This window comes from Eutrigla gurnardus (assembly GCF_963514095.1).
Source record: "Eutrigla gurnardus genome assembly, chromosome: 12".
Taxonomy (NCBI): Eukaryota; Metazoa; Chordata; class Actinopteri; order Perciformes; family Triglidae; genus Eutrigla; species Eutrigla gurnardus.
In genome coordinates, this window is record NC_139926.1 from 27,196,554 (window position 1) to 27,220,994 (window position 24,441).

At 45.5% G+C, this 24,441-nt stretch overlaps 3 protein-coding genes across 9 annotated transcripts in view; all 3 read left to right on the forward strand.

Annotated features, from left to right (window-relative positions):
• tfcp2l1 (transcription factor CP2-like 1) overlaps positions 1 to 5,824 on the forward strand; it is an 8,862-nt gene extending 3,038 nt beyond the window's left edge. For 3 of the 7 annotated variants that reach the window (XM_084023229.1, XM_084023231.1, XM_084023233.1), the window contains 10 exons: positions 782 to 887; positions 1,192 to 1,451; positions 1,901 to 2,011; positions 2,569 to 2,672; positions 3,010 to 3,061; positions 3,146 to 3,239; positions 3,317 to 3,407; positions 3,904 to 4,108; positions 4,186 to 4,328; positions 5,339 to 5,824. In XM_084023229.1, the coding sequence (XP_083879355.1) occupies positions 782 to 887; positions 1,192 to 1,451; positions 1,901 to 2,011; positions 2,569 to 2,672; positions 3,010 to 3,061; positions 3,146 to 3,239; positions 3,317 to 3,407; positions 3,904 to 4,108; positions 4,186 to 4,328; positions 5,339 to 5,441 (1,269 nt within the window). In that variant the 3' untranslated portion in view covers positions 5,442 to 5,824. The remainder of the gene's footprint in view (positions 1 to 781; positions 888 to 1,191; positions 1,452 to 1,900; positions 2,012 to 2,568; positions 2,673 to 3,009; positions 3,062 to 3,145; positions 3,240 to 3,316; positions 3,408 to 3,903; positions 4,109 to 4,185; positions 4,329 to 5,338) is intronic. The other 4 variants (XM_084023230.1, XM_084023232.1, XM_084023235.1 and 1 more) reach the window with 4 other exon arrangements.
• clasp1a (cytoplasmic linker associated protein 1a) overlaps positions 1 to 24,441 on the forward strand; it is a 116,334-nt gene that overhangs the window by 75,414 nt on the left and 16,479 nt on the right. The gene's annotated exons all lie outside the window — the stretch shown is intronic.
• On the forward strand, positions 7,112 to 15,583 carry LOC311022538 (sterile alpha motif domain-containing protein 9-like). Its single transcript, XM_084023848.1, has 4 exons — positions 7,112 to 7,247; positions 8,778 to 8,838; positions 8,939 to 8,997; positions 10,295 to 15,583. Exons 3-4 carry the CDS (start codon positions 8,974 to 8,976, stop codon positions 14,798 to 14,800), a joined length of 4,530 nt encoding a protein of 1,509 aa, XP_083879974.1. The 5' UTR covers positions 7,112 to 7,247; positions 8,778 to 8,838; positions 8,939 to 8,973; the 3' UTR covers positions 14,801 to 15,583.

Below are 24,441 nucleotides of genomic sequence, written 5' to 3' on the forward strand. Positions count from 1 at the left end.
GGCTCCTCGAGTCCTGGAGTCCAGCCGAGCGTGAGCCTCCCTCCATAAAACCTCGGAGCTGCACTTTCTCACAGGTTGTTAATTTAATTTGTCCTGGCAGGATTTCAAAAGGTTGCTGTTAAAGTCAGAGGACTCACGAATGATTGAATCAAAACACAGCCGGACTTTTAGTCTGAAATGAATCCTGGATCCTACGTTTCCCAGCATGCTCTCCTGAAAACAACGTTCCCACACAGTTTGAACTTTAAACAATAAAAGTGAAACTCATCATAAAAGGTCCTAGAATGATGTTTTGCAACATTTTCATTGATTCATCGTAGATATTTTACGCCCAACGAGGATGTTTTTTTGCTAAACTTCATAGTTTTAAACCGGGCTGTACTTTGTTTCATTGAAACTGCGACTGCTCGGTTTTTCCCAGAAAACGTAAGTTGCAGTTTCGTTGCTTCGTTGTGTGGGAACGTCATTTTAGGAGACCAAGCTTACCCATAATGCAACTGGATTGTGATCCTCCTTAACACTCCAGTGGGCAGGAAGTACAGGCCCACATGTTTAAAAGTGTAGGTCTCCTGATGACATCATCAGGGTGGTTCTGATGACATCATCAGGGTCTGTTCCTCTATGTGGAGGATTTAGTCCTGATTGGTTCTGCATAGTCAGCTCAGTATGACTCGTGTTCGATGCCCAATGAATCTGCATCACTTGTGTCTTGATTGACTAAATGAGGCTCAGACCGCCGCCCCCGGCGCCGCCCTAAACACCTGACTCCGCCTCTCCACAGAGCATCGTACGCGTGGTGTTTCATGACCGCCGGCTGCAGTACATGGAGCACCAGCAGCTGGAGGGCTGGAGGTGGAACCGGCCCGGAGACCGGATCCTGGACATCGGTGAGTCTGCTGATGTGTTTACGGTGATGCTGACCTGCTCACCTTCGATTGTGTTTCCATGGTAACACAGAACAAACCTCCCCCTCCCTACGTAGACCGGTGACATTGTTTCCATGTCTTGCTCTATTCATCTATGTACCTGCTTCTCTGATTGATAGTGATTGGTTGGACGGCATAATGTGATGTTGTTCTGGCGAGGTCACTGTGAGGTCACCGTTATGCAGTGACCTCACAGTGACCTCGCCACGTAGGTTAGTTCTGTGATGTAGTAGTAACCCGAGCTGGACTCTCCGGTTCTCTGCAGACATCCCGTTGTCCGTGGGGATCCTGGAGCCGCGGTCCCACCCTCTGCACCTCAACACCATCGAGTTCCTCTGGGACCCGGCCAAGACCGCCTCGGTCTTCATCCAGGTGAATTGCATCAGCACCGAGTTCACACCCAGGAAGCACGGCGGCGAGAAGGGCGTGCCGTTCCGGATCCAGGTGGACACATTCACCGCCAACGAGCAAGGCGAGCACATGGAGCACGTCCACTCGTCCAGCTGCCAAGTCAAAGTCTTCAAGGTGTGTCCCCGCCGTCCCGTTGCCATGGCGCCGGTGTCGTACCTATCCACACATAGGCAGAGGTTACAATCTTGTAACCCTGGTTCACAGGCTCCGCCCTCTGCTGGACTCTATGGGCGATTTGCCTGCTGAGTAACCTGGCGTGTATTCATGAGGCTCCTCCCACTGTACCCCATAGAGTCCAGCAGAGGGCGGAGCCTGTGTGACTAAGAGCTACGGTTACGATTGTAACCCTGGTTCTATAAGCACAGGTGGAGCCCTCTGGAGATGTGTTTGGGTAGGCACGTCCTGATTGGCCAGCCACGCTTATGTAAATTTACATGACAGGGGGGAGGGTACTAGACAGAGTCCAGTTCAGGGGTCCCACCTGTACTTACTGGAGTTACAATATCGTAAACCTTTGTAACTTTGTAGCCTTCTGACGCCTAACGTACAATGTTTTTCGGAAGCCAAAAGGAGCCGATCGCAAACTGAAGACGGACCGAGAGAAGATGGACAAGAAGGCCCCCCAGGACCGGGACAAGTACCAGCAGTCCCACGAGACCACGCTGCTGAAGGAGGTGAGGACACTTCGTCTTTCTGTACGTTATTGTCCTCTCACTTCGCTACAGTTTAAACCGGAGCATCACCGGATGTTAATATGTGGCTTCGCTGCTTCCCAAGTTTTTTTTGGCATTTTGTGCCGACTTCTGTCAATGATTCAGATCACTTTACTGTGGAGTGACTCAGCAGTTTCCACTCTGCTGTTAATCTGGTTTGTCATTCGTCTGGATGGAACCTGAAAAAGCTGATTGAAGCTGAAACCAGGAACCGTTCATCTGTGTGTCCTTAAAAACAAAGACACGCCTGCGAACCACGACGGGACTCTGATAGAAGAAAGTACTGCATTCAAATAATTTCCATAAAAATATCAGTATATAAGCATCATCAGCTATAAACTAAACCTGGAGAAGCAGTATCCGGTCGTGATGGTCCACATATCTGGAAGAGGATCCTGTGTTATTTGATCGTTTGTTGGCATAAAAAGGTACAGATACAGATTAGTGCAGCTTTAAGGTGATATTGTTCGTATTTGGACATGTTCTCCAACATATTGAGTCTCTCTCTCTCTCTGAAGTGTTCCCCGTGGCCCGACGCCCTGAACCTCACCAGCCACAGCAGCAGCAGCACTCCGTCGCCAGTCTACCACAGTCCACCCACTTCCTGTACTTTCACGGACGGGTGAGTCAGTTTTTAAATTTATCTCGACTGGGTTTCAGTAGCTTTGTAAATATATCATCACTGGTAGTTTCCCTCTGTGTGTGTTGTTATCAGAGCTTGTCCTTGGCCGTGCATTTAGACAGAAGTAAAGCCAAGCTGAAGGTCCTTAAACTGTCATTCTCACTGCTGGCCACCAGGGGGCGACTCCTCTCTGGTTGTATAGAAGTCTATGAGAAAATGGTCCTACTTCTCTCTGCTGGCCACCAGGGGGCGACTCCTCTCTGGTTGTATAGAAGTCCAACAAAAACCCCTCAGCTGACCCCAAATCTGTTCTCTCCTCATGTGGGCATTTCTGCAGCAACTGTTCTCCCAACCAGCAGGGGGAGCTGCTGATGCCTGGCTGCTCTGATGTAAGTGTTGCTTATTATTTGGAGGCAGCGGTCGCTGTTTCCTCTGTACCCACTTCATGGATCTTGTTGTTTGTGACCCTGCAGGACCTCCTGCCATCGTCGTCGCCGCAGGAAACCCAGCAGTGGTTGCACCGCTGCAGGTTCTCACCTTTCTCACGGCTCTTCTGCAGCTTCTCAGGTACAAACACACCACAGCCCAGGAAGTGTTTTGAGCTGGAAGGATGCAGAATAGAACGTGGTGCTGTTGTTTTGCAGGTGCTGATCTGTTGAGGATGAGCAGGGAGGACTTAATCCAGATCTGCGGTCCAGCCGACGGGATTCGGCTCTTCAACACGATGAAAGGAAGGTGAGACATTCAAACGCACCTCCGAAGCGCTCGGTCGCATCAGGAATGATTTGTTCTGCTTCTGTTTGTGCCGAGTAGAGGAGTCGCTGGGTGCCTCATACCCCCTTTCAGACCAACCCAAACCGAGTTCCAGTTCTGGTGCTGGACCTTCTCAGGACCTGTTAGCTTATCCATAGGCCAGAGAGCGCAGAGAGCCACGTCATTACATTTCTGTATACCATAACCCCGCCCCCCAGACCCCTGACATAAGCAAGACTTGGTTCAAGACCAGCATAGAGTCGGTGTCCCTCTGGAACCAGTTTTCCTGGTCCGAGAGCCAGCTGTCGAAAACTCAAAAGAACTGGTTCGGGATTATAGGCACGGGCTCCGAACCGGCCCCAGTTGAAAAGGGGTATTAGTGACAGTGATTGACGTGGTTACTGTTGCTTCAATCTAGTTTGGTTATTGAAAAAAAAACAGAAACGAGGAAAGTTCGACTTATTATCACCTGATTCAGAGTCAGACCTCTCTGGACGTCGTCCCTCTGTGATGATGTCACGCTCCTCTGCGTCGCCGTCAGTTACGATGCGTTCAAAAGCCCTCACGCCGCTGACCCAGCCTCTGCTCACCTTCCTGCAGGTGCATACAGCCCCGTCTCACCGTCTACGTGTGTCAGCAGCACACCAGACACCAGCCTCCCATCAAGCCGGGGGGCGGAGACAGTGAGTAAACGCTATGACATCACTCTGATACTCATCGGCTGAATTTATCTGGCTTTAAAAGGGTTTCGTGTCTTTAGTCTACCACGCTCTGTACCTGGAGGAGCTCACGCTGCTGGACCTCTCTGAGAAGATCGCCATGCTGTACAGCATCGCTCCTCAGCAGATCACACACATCTACCGACAGAAACCCACCGGGATCCACGTCCTGGTCTCCGACGAGGTACCTCACCCGTCATGCCATTGAACCTGTTTTACTGCTGGCCACCAGGGGGCGACTCCTCTCTGGTTGTATAGAAGTCTATGAGAAAATGGTCCTACTTCTCTCTGCTGGCCACCAGGGGGCGACTCCTCTCTGGTTGTATAGAAGTCTATGAGAAAATGGTCCTACTTCTCTCTGCTGGCCACCAGGGGGCGACTCCTCTCTGCTTGTATAGAAGTCTATGAGAAAATGGTCCTACTTCTCTCTTGATGTATTATCTCAGTAAACATTGTAAACATGAGTTTATGGTCTCAATCTCTAGTTTCAAGTCTTCTTCAATCCAGCATGATGTATATTTAGTACATTATGGTCCGTTTAGAGTCCACCAGACCAGAAAGCAGGGGATGCTTTAGGGGGCGGGGCTTACCTGCTGATTGACAGGTCGCTCCCATGCTACCAATGCTAGTTAGCTACTAAGAATACACCTGTTGCTCCTCCACACTCCAAATATGGTCACTTCCTTCTCTGGGTGCAAAATATCCAAGATTGAGAAAATGCTGACTCGAGACTTCAAAACCTGTAGTCCACAAACCAATGGGAGACGTCACCATGACGACGTCCTCTTCTCATCTACAGTCTATGGTTTAGGCAGCAACGCTGCTTGTTTCAGTTAATTAAAAACATTGTGGTTTGTCTTAAAATAACTATAAGTACTCGGTTCCCACGGGAACGGGAATGCCAGTCTCCAAATGGGAGCTCTGTGATTTTGGACCCGCCCACTGCCCTGATTGCTTTTGATCAAATTTTTATTGTTAAGATCTGATTTCACCCGCTCACTTGACGTATTTATCGTACGTTATCTACATGGAGCGTATCGTCGGCTTAGAGAATGATTTCGATGCTAGCAGAGGCTAACGTTGACACCTGCTATAACGGGATGCTTGTGTCAGACTGGGATTTATATACACCACGATGACCTGCAGGTGGCGACATGCAGCACTTTGGACGTGAGCTGTGTTTGTGTGTTTCAGATGGTGCAGACCTTCAGGGAGGAGAGCAGCTTCGTCCTCAGCACTACACGAGGTAAGTCTGCCTAACGGTCGACGTTTAAGCATCCAGCGTCCCTCCTGTTGAGTGACCAGCTTGTTTCCTGCTCCCTCAGACGAAAACACAGAAGGCTTCCACATCGTGTTGAAATGACGGGCGGAGACTCGCCGTTTCCTGTGAGAGTCCGTGGGATTGTACAGCTTGTATATATGTCCTCCTGTATGTCACCTTTAATAAGAGTTGCGGCACTTTAAAACGCTGTGAAGCTTTCAGTTTACTGTTGATCTTTGTCGTGTCTAATTTCTTTTCTGTCAGTTTCTTCTTCGTGTTGTTAAGTTACTGATTCCTGCTGTCTTGTAATTAGAATGAACCTCTGCTGTATTACTCATTACTAAGTTAATGACTTCCACCATAATAAAGCAGAGTAAACGTTGCACGTTGTCATGCCCATCACGATTTTCATCACAAGGAAGTGTAATGTGTGTGTGTGTGTGTGTGTGTACTTTGGCCCACGGTGTGTTTGAACCTGTAAAACTGTATATAAAGATGGATGTCGTTTGTGCTCATTTAGAGGTGGGATCTGGGGCAGAGCCACGGCATTCAGGTCCTGCCCACACACACCTGAGAGCCAATCATGAGCCACCTGCTACGTTAGCACCACAGTAGCTGTTAACGTAGCAACAAACCGTAAAAGTCTCTATAAATACATTCATCGTCAAATTGACGCTCTCAATGACGTCATGTGTGTCAGTGGAAATGTTGCTCAGCTAGCTAGCGACTATAGCGACCGTATGAACTGGAGATGTTAAAGGCTAACTGCTCCATTTTCTTCACCGGGACTTTATTGTTGCTATGGTTTTGTTTTCAAATGAATTATAGGGACAAAATAATGAAATTAGTTAATAATTAAATATGAAAAAAATAGAATTTATAAATATGTAATTGGGCAATTAATATTATGTATATATATAAATATATATATTTCTATGCATATTTATTCATGTTCATATAAGGCTGCGTTTTTATTCAATGATTGAGGCATTTATGTCTACATTTCTTTATTATTGTATTTATTTATAGAGACATCGCTACCACGGCCTCGCTACCGTCGCTACCATGCTACCGTCGCTACCATGCTACCGTTGCTACCATGCTACCGTCGCTACCACGCCACCAATGCTAGTTAGCTACTAGATGACTTTAACACTGTAAAGTTGTCCTTGAACTATGAAGCTAACCTTGTTAGCAGCTTCACACCAGAATCCACATGAATCCAGATCCAGTAAGGGTGCCGCTCTGATCCACCCATCGCTCCTCCACAGTCCAAATATGGTCACTTCCTTCTACTGGTTGCAATAAACCAAGATGGTGACGGCCAAAATGCTGATATCAAGGCCTCAAAACCAAAGCCCACAAACCTGTGGGTGATGTCACCATGGCAACGTCCACTCCCTATATTAAGTCTAGTTGCCGGCAACTCTCATTTCACAACGTGAACAACATTTGTCGTACTTATATATATTATAATAAAGTCGTCTCATCTGCAGACGTTTTGACCACAGCTGTGATTTCCGGTTTCAGAGACATATCAGCACGTTTTCATCCACATAAAATCCAGCTGCAGAAACTCGGTGATGCAGCTTTAAGAGGCTGCGCGCTCCCGAGTCCCGCCCTGCTCCGCCTCTGATTGGCTAGAAGCCGCTGCGTCCGTCGGTTGGTCAAGCTGCAGCGTTGCTTTGGTTTCGTTTCCTGCGAACCGAAAGGCCACCTTAACACCTTAACACTCCGATCCCTCACCTGCATCCCAGCAGACGCGTGAAGAGGAGCGGAGGAGTCCAGATCCAGGACCCCGCAGCAGAGCCCGGAGAGTCCGCTTCAGTCTGCCCCCCTTTGGTGAGTGTGTTTGTGTGGGAGAGCTGCTGCTAGTTCATAACCCGTTAATAAGAATCCGTATTTCCTCATGAACTTTATCTGTAAGGATCAACAATGTTTAAGTGCGTCACGGAACAATACAGGGATGCAAACTAATAATACTCCTAAAAGTACAATAAGAGTGCAGTAGAAATACATAAAGGAAGAAAAGAAGTGGGATGAGAAGATAAAACATCCAAACGCACACAGTAAGAGGAAGAGAATGAGTGTTAACATGATATGTTGTGGTTTCTTTCTTTCCACAAATAAGTCTCTTTGGACAAAAGCTCTGCTAAATGCTCTGAATGTAAATGTGAAGTCTTGTTTTTAAGGTAAGAGCAGGTTTTCAGGGTTTATTAAAGTTTATTTAGGAGGATGAAAACCAGGAAGCAGCCAAGGTTCATGACACTGAGGGAGTCAGACCCGGGTCCCACCTGGGTTCTGGTCCTGACCCATTAAGAGCTTCATGGCCTCTTTAACTCGACTTTGAGGTTTTTAGATTTTTGTTTCACACTGTGACGTTTCATGACGTCACACCAACATTTGCATTTAGGTCATTTAGCAGACTAAAGAAAGAAACAAAGAAACCACAACGTATCATTGCCGATAAAGTAAGAGCTAAAAATAGAACAAGTGTTAGACCCTCGTCTGAGTAAAGTAGTAGCTTTTCAGCAAACATATACAACCATGTTAGTGGGTCACGCAGAGTCCAGAGCCCACAGCTAGAGAAACGAACCTGCTGCATGACTTTACCGTAAAGCAGCTTCTTCTTCCTGGTAGAGCAACTTCTCCATGCCCCCCCCCATCCACTCGCCTATTTAAGTTTCATTTTTAGTTAATTTCTGAACGTTTCTGATGAAACGTCTTCGACGTGACTATGCACATCACTGTGTGTGTGTGTGTGTGTGTTACACTAAAACACAGCAGAGACTCTTGACAACGTGTTGAGAGTAATGTTAGAGGAAACGTTCATTTAAAAAGAAACAATCGGCCCGTGGAACTGTTAATTTTTCTGATCCCCTATCTTAATATCTTAATATTGGATCGCCCCCCCCCCCCTAGTTCTAGCTGTTAATATGTAAACCCTCACCTGTTACCGAATCATCAGAACTGTTGCAGTATAGACTATAAGGCTAATTAATGACAACACATTTGTGTCTTTTTGCTAAGAGTATCTCTTCCTGTCCTCTCACTACATCCACACATGCAATATGTCTTCCCATGTATTTCTAGCGGCACAAACACGTTCCTCACACGAGGCTGCCATTCTATCATCAGAGTGGAGTAAATGTGCACGACGAGCAAAAGGAACGCTCGGTTCACCTTCTGTTCATGTTTTGGTGTTCTGGTCGAATCGTATTTCTGACACTTATTTAATACATCCCACTTTCTAAAGCAAGGGTCTTTATGATCTTTTATCTAGACATTTCCATTACAGATGTTATATCAGTGTCCTGAATATGCTGAATCATCTTTTCATACGTATGTTCATATTTTCTCTCTGTTTTGCAGCATTAGTGGTCTGGATTTGTGAGAAGTGAGCCAGCCCTCGTGGACGAGAAGAAACATTAAGGTAAAGCTGAAATCTTTTTTCCTCTGTGTGCTTCCTGAACAGTAGACAGTCCTCCACCGTGAAGCGCTCTTCTCTTATTGAACTGTTTTTCTGGCATTAGTGATCTACGTTTGTGGAGAAGACGCCGATGCTGTCATGGCGGACGACGGCAGAGTGAAGGTAAATAACAGCAGAAACACTGAATGGTCATCAACATGTAACTGTGCAGTAAAGTGAGTTGCTAATGTGGGCTGTCAAAATGAACGCGTTAATGCAGATTTGTGGAATACAGGTAATTATTTTTTTACGCCGCTAACGTAGCAGCGCATTCGGCTTATTTGTCGTGAATAAATGCTACAACTAGTCACAAGCTAAGTTCCTGTCTTGTTGTCATCCAGCTGATAATGAAAGTAAAGGAAGTGAGCCCTGAAGTTAGCAACAATTCCGGCTCCTCCAGCTCAGGAACACTTAAGGTGGACTGACCTTTAAGGTGGACCAGCAGTATTCTCCTTTAAGTGACAAGCTGCTCCTCTGAGTCTCTTAGCTTTTTATCTTTAATATTTCTTTTAAAGGTCCCATATTATACTGTTTTACATCAATTCCACACAGCTGTCAGAGGTCCAACAACACTGTTTTCGATATGCATCGCCCCAAACCCATCTGTGGTCCTGAATTCCAGCTGTCTAAAAGTTGCTCAAATGAGCTCTCCTGAGAACAGGCTGTTTCTGTGTCTGCACCTTTAAATGCTAATGAGCTCCGTCTGTCATCGCCTACTTGGAGATCTGTCGGTCCGTGCGCGCTGTCGGTCCGCACTCTCTGTGCGCGGCGTCAGTCCATGCACACTGTTGGTCCACGCTCTTGGTCCGCGCTGTCCGTCCGCGCTCTCTCCGGTCGGCGCTGTCTGTCAGCTCTCTCCGTCCGCACTGTCGGGCTGGCTCTCTGCGCTGTGTTGCGAAACGCCCCCCTTTCGGATATCTCCTTTCATCGTGCAGAGGAGTTCGGCTTATGCAAATGACTCCTTTCGTTACGTAACGAAAGGAGCTGAATCTGAACTGTAGGAGCCCCGTTGTACCAGTGGGGGGGCTGCAGAGACCATGCAGGAATTGCTTGTTTTCCTCATCCTGAGAGTTGACAGGCTCAGGGAGGACCAGTTTATAGGTGTAGAGACCAGAGAAAAAGAAAAATAGGTGTAGAGTAGTACTCGGTATTAGCAAGTACTGAAATGTAAGTACTTTACAAACAAAAGTGGTATTGGTGCATCCATATTTGTCAAGGCTTCAAATTCATATACACCTTCTGTCATTCTATCAATCTTTCCATTCCCACAACAATATACAGACAAGATGTGAATTTTAGGGGTTTATTTACAAATGATGATTAATTGCGATTAATCCACAGATACCTGTGATTTATCTGATTAAAAATGTTTGATTGTTTTACAGCCCTAAAAAATATATAACAGCGATTTGTATTTCAGAGCCAGGAGGAGGATCTGCCACCCGACATCAAGGACTGGAGTAAAGATCAAGTGAGAGAATGGGCTCTCTCGTTGGATGATGTGGATGACAGGGTTGCTGAGATCCTGTTTCAGGAGGACATTAACGGACCCAGTCTTCTTGTCTTAGAAACAGCAGACTTGAAAGAAATTGGTGTGAAACTCGGACCGGCAAAACTTATCATTAATGCCCGAGATAAGGTAGTTAAATTAGAGAAAGAGAAGCCAACTGGCTCTACGAATCAGCCCGAAAGACCATGCAAGCCTTATCCATTCGCTAGGTATGACGATACATACAGATACAAGGAGGGCAGCTTTCTGGATATTACAGAATCGGGTCCCTCAGACTTTATTGAACCCTGCCACGAGTATAAGGCTTTTAACAGCACGACAGACGAAAGTACAATGGGCAGGTTAACAGAAGAGGTAGTTCGCTTTGCAGCCGCCTGCATGAACAGCCGCACCAACGGCACCATACATTTTGGAATAGGAGACGAGCCGAAGCACTGCCACGGTAAGGTGTTGGGGGTGGCCGTGAAGGACAGGGAGGATTACGCGAAGAAACTAAAACCTGCCATCGATCATCATTTTGAGCATAAACACAAACAGACCGCTCAAAGTTGCATCAAACCTCCTCGATTCGTTGGCGTTCTCAGCAGGAACGAGACATCGTGTGACAAATACGTGATCGAGGTGGACGTAGTACCCGACTCGACGGTGTGCGCAGAAAACATCTACCACACTTTGAACATGGAATCCAAAGGCACCAAGAAAAAATCAAAAGGTAAAGAAACGGCCACACCTGACAAAAAACCATTGAAGCAATTCTATGTCCGAGACGGCGGCAGCAGCAGGGATCTCCTCGCACCGACCACATCTGCCAAACCGATGTTTGAGTACAACCAGTTTGTTGAGGGTATGGCCCAGCGAGCCCAACTCCGAAAACAAGCTGAAGAGAAGCACCTCAGTGTGATAAAAAGCAGCACGCAAGGCTCCAGATTAAGTGATATGATAACTGGTGGATCGACCTCTTTGGATAAGTCACACTTTGAATGGTATGTGATAGTAACTAACAAGTCACATTCAAGCCACTTTGAGTCGTTGGGATTTCTTGTCGAGCTCAACCCGATAGCCGTTTTAGACTTTGATCCGGAATCGGCTAAAGATGGGTTGCAGGGTCACTTTCAACAGCAGAGCACAGTAAATGTCCATTTACCAGCTCAGTACAAAATCACAGAAGGAGTTGAGGACATAAAGAAAAAGTTGAATTTAACCCGAACCACCAGCTGGGTATTTTGCAACGGAGGGATCGAGGAAGAGGTGCCCTCGGATGCAAACGAGTGGCTGATGGACAAGGGAGCCTCTGTCCGAGATGTGATTTCTTTCTTGTGCCGGAAAGACGTGCTTCCAAACAAGAGATTCCTCGTCATTTTCTTACTTTGGTCAACAGTGAGCGAGAAGATGGACCCTCTCATCGAGACTTTCAGCACATTCTGGCAGGAACTCAGAGGCACAGATCAAATCCTCTGCATATGCTGCAATGAAAACGCATTCACCTCCTGGACGGACCTAGTTGACGCTCGGTGTGGCATCGACATCGCTCGTAGATGCATATATGAGCTCAGTTTTGCTGAAGTCAATGGCACCGTCCTTAGTCTTTTGTCAAAGAACCGTAGATCCAGCCGTTTCCTGTCCTGTGGAGGGGGGAGCAACGTGCTCTTTGAAAAGAAAGTGGAGCGTAGCCTGAACACCTTGGAGATCCTGTGCGTGAACCAATGTGAAGGAGGAAACGAGGACAAACTCGTCATCGAAGAGAACTTCTACAAAGGAGGAAAAGTGTCCTGGTGGAACTTCTATTTCTCAGAGCAGCCCGGATCCATGGCATTCATCAAACGAGACAAGTTTGATTTTATCATAAACACTGTCGTACCGGACTTGTGCTCCCAGAGAAGAGCCTGTGTGCTGTTCAACCTCATGCATGTACCTGGATGTGGCGGCACCACCTTGGCGATGCATACTTTATGGGCCCTCCGGGAAAGGTTCCGCTGTGCTGTCCTCAAAAACCCCACCGCTGACCTTGCCGAGGTCACCAGTCAAGTGGTCAAACTTTTAATGTATGACCACGGTGAGCAGTTACCACGGGTCCCCGTTTTGCTGATGATCGATGACTTCGATGATAAGGAAAAGGTGTTTGACTTGCAGCAACTCATTGAAAAAGAATGTGCAAAGAAAGACATTCCGTCCAAGTCGGCACAGGTGATCCTCCTGAACTGCATGATGTCAGAGTCCTCTGAGCAGACTGAAGCAACAGAGGAGACGGTGTTCATCGGAAACAAGCTGTCCGACACGGAGCAGAAGCTGTTTGAGGAAAAACTCATAGAAATAGAGAAAGCGCACAAGAATGCGGACACGTTCTACGGGTTCATGATCATGAAGAAGAACTTTAAGCCGGAGTATGTTCAGGGTGTGGCCCGCAACACCCTGAAAAGCTTCAACATCAATCAGAAACCTGCACAGCTCCTGGCCATTTTAGCTCTGATGAACATTTACTGCAAGGGCGCCTCTCTCTCCGTCTCTCTGTGTGAGGACTTTCTCGGGCTTCTACCAAAACCAGTTTGTGGAACCGTGAAAGTGGAAGACGGATTTGGGAAGTTTTCCACTCTGCTCACCACCTGCACCGTTGAGGGTTCGGTGGTTTTCAAAGCCGTTAAAGTGATCCATTCAAGTATCGCAAAGCACTGTTTGCAGGAACTCACAACCACACACAATGTGAACAAAGCTGAGATTATCAACCTTCTGCTGACCTCTGATACGTTCTATGAGAGCACACAGGGCAAAGACATACTCCTGCAGAATGTTCACCACATTTTGGTGAAGAGACATTATTCCATGGAGGAATCTCACTTCTCTCCACTGATTCAAGACATTGCGAGTGAAACACCGGGACTGGAAGAGCTAGTGCTCCAAAATGCATCAAAAAGATTTGAGAAAGATGCCGTTGTCTCTCAGTTACTAGCCCGGTACTATTACCTGAAAAAGAAGGATTTCTCAGAGGCCGGAGTTTGGGCATTGAGAGCAAGAGCTCTTTCCAAAGACAGCTCATATTTCGCAGACACATCGGCACAAGTTGTCAAGTTTGAGCTGAAGAATTCCATTGAAAACTCCAAGAATGAACTCATGAGTCCTGAAAAATTGGAGACGTTTCTCAAAATGGCCCAGTCAGCGATAGATGGATTCAAGGAAACTCAGAGCCTTGCACAGAAGGAGTCATATCAACGAGTATGCCCCTTTAATACAGCAGGGTGCCTGGGAGAAATTCAGGTCGGAGTACTTGTCATTAAAGTGCTGGCAAAGACCCCCATATTTTCTTCAGACAATGTCCGCCATGACATAATGAGCGAGGTCCTCTCTGGAAGCGTGAAGCTACAGGTCGTGGAGACAAATGATAAACGTCACAACAAGCACACGCGCTACTACTTCATCCTCAAACAGTTTGAGGATCTACTCCACAACCTCAGATACAGGATGAAGTGTAACTTTGACTTCTTTGACACCTTTTACGTGAACTTGGGCTCCAGATCTGGAATGAAAGACTGTCGTGAGCAAGTAAAACAAAAGGAGCTCTTCAGATGTTTCCTGGAGTACACCAAGATTTTCTGCAGGACAGATTCTGCAACTCTTTTGAGGAACAAAGCCATGAATAACATGCTGAAACTACACGAAGCAAGACAATACCTGGAGATGCAGAAAGCTGATACCTCCTCTGGGATTCTGAGTTGGCTCTCAAAGGACATCGGACCTGAAGCAATGAAGAAGATCGCCAGATTGTACGTTTTTGTTTGTGCGCCTGAACACAGGCCGACTGTGAAGGAGAGAATCAACTGGATCTACGTCAATGTTGTGTTGAGTTGTATCAAACTGGAATCACCACACATTCAGCCCTACCAGAAGCTAATTGAGCTCCTTTGCCAAGTTCTGCACGAGCCAATCCCAATGAGTGAGAGTTTGCCGCTGCATTTCATTGCAGTCGTGCTGTTGTGGCCTCAGCAGCACCGTTCGGACGGGGTTGCATCTAAAAATGTGGGGGTGTACATCTCACAGATGAGGAACGAGTATCACAATGAGATGAAGGGAGTGTACAACAACAAGAGGCCCATTGTCCATTTCTTGCTGGGGAGGAAGCCGGGCTATCAACGACTGATACCCTTAAGGGAAATCAAATGTTGCATCCAGGGTGGTCCGGAGGAGTTTACCTCCATGTGGGAAAATGGCAAAATATGGCAAGAGAAGAAGGTGGAGGCGCGTCTCTGGAGGGCCACTGGCAAGGTGAAGAACGACTCGATCCTGGTAGATACCTGCATCCCAGATCTGAAGTTGGAAATTTCCCCGATGTTTCGCAGTCAGCTCAGTGGGCTTGGCCAGGGCTCGAGAGTGTCCTTCTTCACCGGCTTCACCATCAGAGGCCCTGTCGCACTCGACATCAACTAAACTTTGAGAGAAGCCTGTTCCAACATACTGCTGGACTCGTGGTAGAATCAGTCATGGGTGTTGGGAGCAAAAAAAATGGGTGGAAATTGATTCCATGACTAATTAATGCTCGCTTGCAATTGCATTTCTGTCAAATTAATTTCTGTTGATGTTATCAGAGCAATGAGTGATTATTCCTTATATATCATATTCTTTCCCGTTGATAATAATGAGTTCAACAATGTTAGCTTTGCTTCTATTTACAGCTAATTTTCTCAAGTGACAGAAATCAACCTCAATCAATCCTGGTAATTAACTACATAACATGTTGAGGGCCAGTCAGCTGTTATTGATCAAAACGGGGAACCTCGTTATAAGGGATCAGCTGTTGCACTGTTAGTGTTTAAGAAGTGGGTCGGAGGTTTACATTTAAAAATGAATTGAGTTGCATCGTTAATGAATGTCATGCTATGCTACCTCTCTGTGTGCATACCTGGCTCTGCACATCGCACTGATACCCTTGTTTTTGTTGGGGGGAAACATTTATAAGCAGTCTTAAACAACAATGCTCAAACTTCTTGAAAAATGTATTTTTTTTATACTTGTATACTATTGTTAAATGAGTCCTGTTATTATGAAAAAAAAAGCCAAATTATGACGCCTGAGAGCGAATTCAACATTTACCTTCTGATTTAATGAAGTAAATGTGTTCTACCGCAATTGAATAATATTGTTCCACGAAATGAAATAATCTGCATGGTACAATTTGATTTATAAAAATAAAAATGACATACTTGAACAACCGTGTAAGATGTGTTTTTTGTGTATGATTGATGTGTTTCAAACTTTTAATCAACATTTTGAAAAAAAATGTCACATACGTAAAACAACTCTTGAATTTAACATCATCTACTTCTAAATACGCTACAGATTATTTTCTTGATTATGATTTTGTGTGTTTATTCATAAACTGATCTGATTTTAATCAAACAGTTTGTACCTTTGGTGTGGTTCAAGCTTTGGACTCAATGAAATGATGCTTCATTGGCGTTCGTTATATCGATGGAAAATATATTTTTCCGCTCTTCTCGACCGGCTCTAAGAGTTTGATTGAAGGATGGTTCGGCCAATCAACGGCTTTTTGTTTCCAGTGGCTTCTCGGATTGTTGCTTCTTTTCCAATCAAACAGAAACACATCACTGACCTAAAACTTGTGCTACAATGTTTTATTTTCATGCTTTATTTAACTATTTAGTTATAAATGAACACATATATGAACATGTAGTTAAGGTTGTCAGCTCAATATCTTAGAGATAGTTTGGGTCAAGCTTCTTATCTGTAGCCCACGCTGTAAAATAATGAAGATTGTGATGAAATCACAAATAATAGAAATAAATCTGAGGAATAAAAGAAGAAAACATTCAGATCAAATAGTCGAGCTGATATAATATCACACTTTTAAAATAAAAATTCAGGACAAAAAAAAGTGTTTAACAAAATTGCTTCACATTTGGCTCATGTTTCAAAATAAAACATTTATTATTTATTATTATTATCAACCACGTTTATGTATTTTTAGAGGCAGGAAAACGTTCAGGGGTCTAATCAAAGCCCACTTTTTTAGATTTACATGTGTCACTAAATATGAAGCGATGAGGGCCAGTGAAGGATGCTCTTACCTGGATCACACACAGGGGGGCGCCACAAGCTCAGAAATGACTGACTTGTGTTTCTGACTGTCCAGACATGAAATAAGATGAAATAACTCACGTTAGATTTTATTCCACTGATCAGATTAAATTCATCAATGCGTTAAAATTTAACAAATAGCAAAGTAGGAAACCTAAAACTCAGTATCCAGAAGTGCATTGTACTAAAGCATTGTGTTAACAAGCCTTATTTAATAATGTAGTTATTCAATTCTAATATTTTATTTATGTAGCCTCAGACGGCTTTACAGTCGGTAAAAAACAATCTGAAAAACATTTTGACTGAAGAAAAAAGAAGAAACCTCGGAGACGCTGAAGACGATCCTCCTCCAGGACGGACAGAAGACGATTGTCAAGTTTACTGAAAGTTATAAAAATACACACTTTTAATGAAGCAAATGTGATTTATTTATTTATTACTGTGAACACAAACCACATCACGTCCAGACATCCTGTTTAGTTGGTCAGTTAATATCTCTTTTTTTAGGCCAAAGAGATAAATCTGAGGATTGAAAATAACCAGATTAAATTTATTCCCCAGCTGATCAAATTCTCTTTTGAAACAATGTTTTTTCGGACAAAATAAATAATTGTTTCACAAAAATGCTTCACATTTTGCTCATAAAGACGGCACTTTGACACAAACACATGTTAATATAAGAATGTGGGTTTTTATTTGACCTGTTGAGCTAATTATCAAATAATCTACCGGTACTTGCTTGTTTTGGTCCAAATTAAAATAACTGCTTGATGATTATCTTTTTTCACAAACTTTATTTATACAGCACTTAACAAAACAAAATGCTTCACAGGGAGAAAATAATAACAAATAAATAAATTATAAAATTATATGATTAGCAAGATTAAAATAATAAAGCAGAAGCAGGAAACTCGGATAAAATCAGCCGATGTTTTCTGATCAAAGTCAAACTTAGAGAAGACGCTGAAAGTTAGAAGTGGACTTTTATTGTTGAGAGGGAAGTTAAAGGTAAGAAATGCAGGTTGTGACGGCCCCCTCTGATTGGCTCCTCGGCTGGTTTCCGTCTGCAGACTGATTGGAGGGTAATCAGCATCATGTGACACACCTGGGCCGGTGTGCTCCGTGTAGAAAAGCCCGAGCAGCAGGCGGCTCGTGTTGGTTCGTCCATATGAATCCCCACCAGCACCTCCTCATGCTCCTGCACGCCGCTGACTCCACAGACTCCTCCCATCACGCCGTTTCACCTCCTCAGACGCATCTTTTAGTTGATAAATCACGTCTCCTGTTTCTGTCCCGGTTTCAGAGCCGAGCTGGGAGTTTAGATGATCCTGGACTAAATTATTCATATCCCCATATTACTCTGAAACATACTGGAATCATCATTTATTTTATTGCATCACGTATAGAACACATCTTTTTATGAAGATCATAAAGGACCATTTAAAAAGTAATATATAAATAAAAATGTTAAACTAGCAACAGTTTTTTATCGCAACCTCAGAAGATTGTAAATATCACAAAGTAAAACAGTGAAATGAAAAGAGCACTCCACTGTTTGTTTCTGCAAAGAAAGAAGCAGAACCAGAGACACATATGTGCTTCTTGTCAAAACCTGAGGCCTGCATTACCCATGATGCAACGTGATTTCAAACTGACATGCAAGAACAGCCGCAGTCACAAATGATGAAATTATTAATTAATAATCAGACAGTACTGTTTATATATGTTTTAAAAATGAATCTGTTAAATAATCAAACCAGACAGACGTGAGACAATGTGAACATTTTATGTCACGTTTGCCAAAATAATTAAAAAATATCATCCTGATAATCACCAAAATATACTTAAAACTCTTAAATTGGCTCTAAAACATTCTGGAATCACTTCACATTATTAAGAATAATATGTTTTTTTCTGTTTGAAAAATAATCCCATTTTAAATAAGATGATCACGGTCTCCCAGAGATGATTCAGTCAAGATAAAAACACCTAATCAATCAGTGTTATTGACGAGGACGCGGCCGGGTGACGACGCAACTTCCTGCCGGAGCGAGAGCCAATCAGAGCTGCGTGACTCACGTCTGACTAAGACCTTTGTTGCAGGAAAGACTCCCTCTTCCTTTGAGCAGTTTTTATGATTTGTTCTGTATTTAGAGTTCCTTCGGTCGGTCAGCGGAGGAACTCGATCCCGATCTTCTCCAGCCATAAAGTGCAGCTGTGCATTAAAACGCTGAGCCGGCTGAACATCGGGAGGAAAACTCCGGGTCAGCTGTGTGACATCACGGGCCGGCGTCGGCGTCAGACTCGTTGGTAGAAAGTTTGATTCAAGTGTTTTTCTTCTTTAGAGTCAAAGAGTTGAATAACAGCGGTTCTCATCAAGCCCAAAATACACGACCCCGTTGACCTCCCTCCCGAAAGTCCACCACCACCCGACCCCCGACCCCCCCACTCTGTCCGCCGGCTCTGAGTTATAACCTCCAGCGCGCCGGCGGGGGAGGGGGGGGTTGTTGGGGGAGCACAATGTGACGATTGTGATTGTATTTTAATTCTGATGGCGAAGTGAAAAAAGATAGCTTCCTCTGAGAGCGGGGGAGATTTATGGGCCCTGTCCTGGCCGCCGGCCCCACATCCTCTCTGATCTGCTTTTACTCCGGCGACCCCTCGACCCTCGGGGGTCATTAGAGAGCCCCCCAAATGGTCCGGCTGGCCGCCAGCCCACCTCACACCGCTTGTTTTCCAATCAAATCACTATATTTAACGGGGACGCGGGCTGCAGGGCCAAGTCCAAACAGACATCTGTTTGAAATTGTTCCTCGCAATTATTTCACACAGAAGTCCCCCCTCCCCTTCCGCTCTCCTCGCACCACTTTGGTCTTTTGTTTGTTGTTGTTTGTTTTGAGCACAGCCTCCCCCTCTGGATGGCTAATGGACAGAAATGAGGGGGAGGGGGGGGGGGGGGGGGGGCTGGGAAGTGGGGTGGCGGCGAGGGTCTGGTCCTTGAACATGGAAGCGCTGTCAGAGGAGAGTAGGAACCAGCACAAAGCAGGGACCAGGTCTGACTGTGAGGGGCTCGGGTCTACTGCCAGATCACATGACGTCTCCATCAACACGTCGCTTCCATACGCCGGTGGCAGGAGGGCTGTAAAGCCACACTCGTCTGACAGATGCACTTACTGTGATTATTGGTTATCTGCTTTTTGGGAAAGAATGAGATAAATAACAAGGTCCGAGTGGTTTTGGTCCAAACAACGTTGATAGTCAGTTGGATTGCTTCTGAAATCACAGATTTACTAGAAAACCCCCAGAAAGATGTTTTGTGTGTGTTGCATTCAGGTGCACTTAAAAGGACCGTCATCCTTCTTAAGTCTCGATGACTTGGCCCAGGAACCGGCTCCTCTCTGGCACCTCTAGTGGGCACAACGTGAATTAACACAAAGGATCCGAGTCACGAAAGGCCGAAAATTTAGTATTTTTGAAATTTAGTTTTTAGGCTCACATCTTTGCGGCCGATCTCAAAAACTACGCAATTTACACCAAAACTGTCCAGACTGTATGGTAGATGTTGTGGTGAACTGCTACTGTGTTTTAGCATGCTAACACTTAGCACACAAGGCAAAGTACTAATGAAAACTAGAAAACATCGTGGGGGGTGTAAGGGGATGCTTTAGGGGGCGGGGCTTACCTGCTGATTGACAGGTCGCTACCACGCTACCAATGCTAGTTAGCTACTAAGATGACTTTAACACTTAGCTGTAAAGTTGAACCTTGAATCGTGAAGCTAACTTTGTTAGCAGCTTCACACCAGAATCCACATGGATCCAGATCCAGTAAAGGTGCTGCTCGGGCATCAGATCCACCCGTCGCTCCTCCACAGTCCCATATATGGTCACTTCCTTCCCTGGTTGTCAATCCAAGATGGCAAGTGCCAAAATGCCGAACGTGGCCGTAGTCAGCAAACCGATGTGTGACGTCACCATGACGACGTCCACTTCCTACGATCTGAACACATTTAGTTTGAAAGTCGCCCCCAACCCGGCTGCTTCCTGGATTCATAACGATTAGATCTGTCATTTATGCATTAATAACGACGTCCTCCAGCTGCATGATGGGATACATGTGAGCGTTTATCTGGAGCACCCTGCTGCCGGCTCTTAGTGGAACCCCACCCATGTAGACCAGACGTGTGATGATGCACTGGCACCTCAAATGGGACGTTTTGACACGTCCGGAGTGCTAAAAGCAGGAACACCAGCGAGGCCTTCACACCCTCCACCTGAGTTACACTAAAAGCCGAGCGGCTAGTGGTTTCCCTCCGGCCGTGTCGTAACGATGCAACTAAGAATAAAACCCATGTTTGCTGCTCCTCCGTGGAGGGTCAGGAAGTAGATCCCCTGTGAGGTTTTCTCATCGGTGAGGGAAGATTTGTGGTGCAAAGATGCTGAAAACAGTGCAGAAGCATAAATACAGTATTTGGTCAAATAATGTCACTACGCTGCATCTGAGCGCATTAAAAAGGAGTCCAATTATTCTAGTTTTAAAGAATAGCTCACATTTGATCCCAACTACACATCAGATTGTCGAGGATCTAAGTTCGATTGTGATTTGTGAGTCGATTATAGTCTCATCACATAGCAGTACAATAGCACTCAAGCAAGTTAAAGTCCAATCATTTCAGATGAAGAATCATTTGTCCTGCGGCTCCGTTGACTTCCATTCATTTCCAAAACGGCGTGAAAATCAATTTTCAGATTCTTGAACCTCTTGACTTCCATCCATCAATGAGGGACAAAGCAGGGATCGACCACAAGTTCCTGAAGAGAGGATTAGTGGTCACATGGGTCATTTAAGGTGGACCGGGGGAGTAAAAGTAGTTCCTTAAAATTGTACTTAAACATTGGCAGAAGTAATACCCAAATATTTTCCTTCAGTAAAGGTTGTAAAAAAAGAAATACTCCAGTAAAACGTGTAAAATGTCTTATGAACCGATTTGAAACAATTATATATATCATAGTATTAGTGTTCTATTAAAAGGACAGCATGTATTCTCATCTTGGAAGTAGTACTAGTAGTAAAATGTGTAATGTATCTTTAGTTGGCAGTAAATGTGGTAGACTTGCCTTCCAAAGTACTTCTTAAATAAAGAAGTATTTGTATGTAAAAAAGGAAACATCAAGTCATTCAATTGTACTTCAATGGTACATTTTAAAATGTAGTTAAATCGCTCATTCTGCAATAAAAGGCCTCCATGAAAAAAAATGCCTCATGGCAACCAGCATCCTCTTTGCTCCACTGATGGATGGCAGCAAGAAGATGAACTCTTCTAAAATCTCTGTTTCAGGCTCGTACGGGTGACGTCATTCCACCGTCTCCCAGCTGTTCAGACTGGAGCTCTACTTGGCGTTTCCACCCCATAATTACAGTACTGTGGATGTGAAAACACTAGTCCGTCCATAAGAGCTCTTAGGTCCCTCATCAGGTCTCCCAACCCCTCGATGAGGTCAAGGGTTCAGGTTCAGGGTGGGGAAACCTCCTCCAGTGTATGAGTGCGTTTTGCACCCAAAGAAGCGAGAATGCTACGATGAGGCGTTGGGGTCGATGTGGCCGTGAGATCACGTGAGCGAGCCAAACCAAAAGCACCATTAGTTTAAAACAGAGCAGCCCGTCCTCCCGGCGGTCTTCACCCACGATGTTTTCTTTACCACAATTACAGCTCTGGCTTTGTTTTAATGCATACAGGAAGGTTGAAAAAGGGCCGTCGCCCATCAGAAGGACTCTATGAGTACGGTTTGGTGCAGCAGGAGTGGGTGAACATTCTGGTTCCAACAGGAAGACGAAAAGCTGACCGAGAGCTGAGATGAGGTCGTCCCCTCGACGAGGTCGTCCCCTCGCCAACGCTCACTCTCACATGAGCCTTCAATCAGAAGATCAATCAAGCCGGCATTCCTCGGCGGCCCACTCATGACGATGCTCTCAGAGCATCTGACCTCCAGTCTGGCCGGCAATAGAGGATGAACCTAGGAGGGGTCAGGATCTGGGGGTTGGGGGACTGACCCTGGACTTTAGCTCCCCTCCGAGGAAGGCCACAATGCCGGCCTTCATCGGGGACATCCCTCCAGGCTCTGTGCGGGTTGCTCATAATTCCAGGATTTGGCGGTGCACGTTCTGCCCTCGGGCCGCCGGCAGCAGCAGGACGAGGCTTCGCCGGAGCAGTAGGTAACCCCGACGAGGACGCGGGTCACGGCCCTCTGATCTCGGCGGGCACAGAGTCCACGCAGGAAGCCTTTGATGGGAAACCGAGCCGAGCCCGGGGAGAGAAAGGCACAACAAGCCGAAGCCAGTGAATCGCTTTATTATGATGACCTGACCCCAAAGGTCAGAGAGCAAACTCTGACACACTCCGATGAGCCTTCAGATTGGCAAGCTTGTGTTGTTTCTGCTGTGAATAAAAGAAACGGATGAAGAAAAGTCATAAAACAATTAAAAACTCCCGTTTCTGGTTCTACAGGGCCTTGATGAGGTCCCTGTAGAACCAGATAAAACCAGTTCCACCTGAAGGCCTTTACTTTCCCGCCCTCTCAACCAAATATGGTCACGACTGGTTCCGACAAAGGCCCATCCCCTTCTTGTGGCAGTTCTCTGAAAAATCACAAAATTGAAATCTAGTGCTCGGGTGAAAACAACGTCGGAGGAAAGTTGATTCGGATCCTTTTTCATGGCGGACGCATTAATTAAACACAAAGTATTAAATACAGATGGATTTTCAACCAGGAAGCTGCTTGTTAAGTTACGTGTTTGTGACATTTTTATTAAACTAAACCATGTTGTGTCGTCTGGTTCAGGCAATAAATACATAAATTAGTCTAAGAACACGTTCAGGATTTTAAACTACCTGCTACCAACATTTTTATGCCAGAGCAGCCTGTTGGCCAATGAGAATCCTACAACTTGGACTATTAAGCTGCGAACGCTTCAAACGTTCTAGGAGAATGTATTTCGGAGCTTTGCGGCTCACGTGTTGCGTCGTGGGTCGGATGAGGACGGCCATCTTTCATCCACTTGACCCTCTGATTGGTGTTGTTGTGTCTGCTCGCTGCCGCCATGCGGGTGTGAATGTCGCCAGCAACAGCTGACTTCCTCCTAAATGCCTTCCACTTAACGAGCGGCGGCACTTTCCAGCCCCGCGGTGGATGTTGGCCGACAGCTGAGCCGGCGGAGGGGGGGTTCCTCTGGACCTGGACCAAGAGATGTTAGTTTAATCTATCAGACCTAAAACTTTAAATAGGAACAGTCAATGGAAATATTGTATGGTTTACGAGGTCGGATTATGACGGTCAATATTTCTAAATGAACAAATGGTCAAATGACTGTCTAATGTGAAAGGTGATGTTTGTAGTAAACGGATCTCGTTGCACGTCGTCGAGCATTTAGCAGCTAAAGAGCCAGAGATTGTGTTCAGGGTGGTGGAGACCAAACACGGAGCTAAAAGGAGGGCGAATATTAGACTTCTATTCATCACATTGCTGCATAAACAGGCAAATATGTACTAACTTGTTAGCTATATCAACTTTACAAGGCCACAGCCTGTCTGTGGCAGAAATATTGCTTGAACACGGACAGTGCAAACAAAGAGTGTTTACCCGGGTGGGGGGGTAAACCTGGAGGGGGGCTCTGCGTTGGCGTGACAACGTTGTCAGGCAGGAAGCCATCAGCTTGCCGGCGAGGTTCAACGGAGAGAGACATTAAATGCACTCGTGGCCGGTCTGGCTACGTCTTCAACCTTTTCAGGCCAAGGACCCCCAAGGCTTATAGAGACCCCCATTACACATGGTATAAAGTTGTGTTGCTTATCAAACCGAGCCAATAATAATGTGTAGTGCAGCGACCTTATTCTATTTTGGCATTTCTACATCACAATTCCACAACAGAACATTTATATTTGCTTCATATAGGTTGTATTCATGTTCATAAGTATT

Coding starts and splice junctions, on each gene's coding strand:
- LOC311022538 (XM_084023848.1), top strand. CDS start 8,974: ATGGCGGACGACGGCAGAGTGAAG. Junction 8,998..10,294: donor CGGACGACGGCAGAGTGAAG/GTAAATAACAGC, acceptor TTTGTATTTCAG/AGCCAGGAGGAGGATCTGCC.